Source organism: Frankliniella occidentalis, unplaced genomic scaffold, assembly GCF_000697945.3.
Source record: "Frankliniella occidentalis isolate FOCC.00 unplaced genomic scaffold, Focc_3.1 Scaffold134, whole genome shotgun sequence".
Taxonomy (NCBI): domain Eukaryota; kingdom Metazoa; phylum Arthropoda; class Insecta; order Thysanoptera; family Thripidae; genus Frankliniella; species Frankliniella occidentalis.
In genome coordinates this window covers 444,120-446,772 of record NW_026267261.1, presented here as the reverse complement: position 1 = coordinate 446,772, position 2,653 = coordinate 444,120, and the positions used below count along the sequence as shown (strand labels likewise).

The 2,653-nt window shown below is 57.4% G+C and overlaps 1 protein-coding gene across 6 annotated transcripts in view; it reads right to left on the bottom strand.

Annotated features, from left to right (window-relative positions):
* The window catches only part of LOC113211849 (latrophilin Cirl), a 255,784-nt gene that overhangs the window by 44,705 nt on the left and 208,426 nt on the right, over window positions 1–2,653 (bottom strand). For all 6 annotated transcript variants that reach the window (XR_008011518.1, XM_052270681.1, XM_052270682.1 and 3 more), the window contains one exon: window positions 1,594–1,786. Coding sequence is in view for 5 of the 6 variants with exons in the window: in XM_052270681.1 (XP_052126641.1) it covers window positions 1,594–1,786 (193 nt within the window). In the remaining variant the exon portion in view is untranslated. The remainder of the gene's footprint in view (window positions 1–1,593; window positions 1,787–2,653) is intronic.

Below are 2,653 nucleotides of genomic sequence, written 5' to 3'. Positions count from 1 at the left end.
GAAGGGGGAGGGGGAGGAGAGGGTCGTAAATAGTGAAATGGGATTCGAGCAGGGGGACCCTCCATCATTTCCGAAATTCTTGCCGCGGTTGAGCCGGCGAGCTGGCCCAGAGGATCCCCGCGGAGCACACGCGAGCCCGGCCCATGGCCCGGCCCGGCTGCACCCCGGGGAAGTCCCACTTAGGGGACATTAGGGCGCGCTCCCGCCGGCAGGGAGGCTGCAGCACGACGCGACACGTCAGCCCGTCTCAACCCGCGCCGCTTCAACTACTACGCATCTGACCAGTGAGAGGGACGCTTTCGGACCAAATCCATAGCAAGGGGAAGGAAGGAAACGAAAGCAAACCGAGGGTCCTTTGTCCTCGAGGAAAGATTCGGCAAGTGATGAGGACGAAGGGACTGCAAAGGGAGCGGGAAAGAGGAAAAGGGGATGAAGGAAAGCGAGGCAAAGAAAGGGAAAAGACCAGGAAGGTGGGGGAAAAGGACAAGCGCAGATTGCCCCACTACGCTCCGCCCCGCCATACGCCCCACGCTGTCAAGCGCTGCCCCCGCCCCGCCCCGCCCCGCCACGCCCCTGAAGAACAGAGGCTGAGGCAGTTGGCTTTAACGGCCTGACTGACTGTTTTGTTGCATTCCGTCCTGCCCGGCCCGCGCAGGCCGGCCGGCAGCGGAGCGCAGCGCTGCACCAAGCAGAGGAGAGCATCCTTCTCCCTGGGATTCCCCTGATACCCTTTAATTTACACACATATATTTGAAAAATGAAAAAACACAACACACACATAGAGAGATGAAACAGATCACTATCCGTTTTGCGGGACATGAATCACTCTTCCACTATTAATCTAAAGACCTGATGGCGAGGCCGCAGCTCAGATGATCCCCCCCCCCCCCCCCCTCCTCTAACACACAGCGCAGGGAGGGGTCAGTAGGCTGGCACTGATGGCAGCCAGCAGAGAAGAAATGACCAAGGACCGCCCCCCCTCAAAACACACACACAGTCACACTCCTGTCCCTCTTAGTGACGACACGCGGGGCGAGTCCATCCCAACTGAAATACTCACGGACGCGCACACACGGAGGGGTGGACGTAAACACACATACAAATACAGGCCCCGCTCGCTGTTTCCATTTCCCCACCCCGACAAGCGGACACACACACACACACGTACAATGGGAAGGGAGGGGTTTAAAAATGGAGCAGTGGGGTACGGACGGACCTTGGCGCCATACGGCCCTACTCACACACACGTACACACACGCGGGGCCTAAGTGCCGCCCGCGCGGGGAGGACGGCTCGCCTTCCAACCCTCATTTTCGCTTTTCCACATCGAATGTAGAGCGCGCGCGTTCCCCTCCTCGGTCCGTTTGAAAACATCATCTCCTTTTCACTTCACCCCTTCAACCCCCGCACCCATCCTATCCGACGCCTACCTCAAAATGAAAAGGGGGGGGGGGGGATGCCCATGTAAAAAATTTGCACATGTAAGTATGGTGTGAGTAGGTCAAGGCGCAAGGTGCGAAACAAGAACGGACAATGGACAATTAATGCACACGACAGAGAGAACACGAAAGAAATTCCTTAGTTTGGACTCACTTGTTGTGCAGCACCCGGAGGCTCTTCGGCGACATGCAGTTGACGGACCACTCGGTGTTGCCGTGGTCGTTGCAGATGGTGATGGAGAAGCGTCCGTAGTTGGCCCTGATGAGGTGGATCTGCTCGCCCGGCCGGCAGGCGATGGTCAGCGTCTTGCCCTCGCACGCGTACGCCGTGTCGTAGCGCGGTTGTTCTGCAAGGGGACAGAGAGGCGGCTGTTAACATCGACGCAATCAGATGCACGCTTGGTGACAATGCTCAGGACTTCACAGGAAAAGAGAAACATGTTCAAAGATGTTACGGGGAAATTTGCAGAAAGTCTCAGGTAACTTGACATCTACGTATCAAAGCCAGACGTTTATGCTACGAACTTAAATATCATGCATCGAGACAGACGGTAAAGGGTAAGTCTGGCAAAGTCGTCTAAACAGTCCGAAGAACATACATGCTGGACTGATTCCTCTTCCCGGAACACACCTCGCACAGGGCTCCGGCAACTCCATTATCGCGCGATAAAGCGCTCGGGTTCCGCTACGCAACGCATGTCGTCCGCAAAAGATGATTCCCATGGCGTTTTACTCTCCGCCGCCGGTACAAAGTACTCCGAGTGGCGCCCATTGAGCGGGCCGCATTCCCATCATACATGCGTAATCAGGCATGGGCACGCATAAAAACAGCCCGACCTCTAATTTCATGTCGGATAGGAAAACACACACGGCGAGAGATACGCGCGAATAGAGCTGCTGGGCGAGGAGCAGGCCAACCGGGAATGCAGCCGGCAAGATAAGGGCCGTGCTGCACCGCGTGGTTTGGCAGACAAGACCTCGGACAAGGCTTTGCACAGGCGGGTTCAAGTCAAAGTACTGCCGAGTGCCGAATGAAGAAAGACGCGGAGCAGCAGGATGCAGCCGCAAACCAGCACTGCCAACTGCCACCAGAAGTTTTGCGGACCTGTGAGGTGTAGCCAATGCAAGCCTCGTATATGACAAGCGGTCTTCATTACGACGTGGGCCCCGGCCGGCGTGGCGGGGCGTGGCGGGGCGTGGCGGGGCGGGGCGGG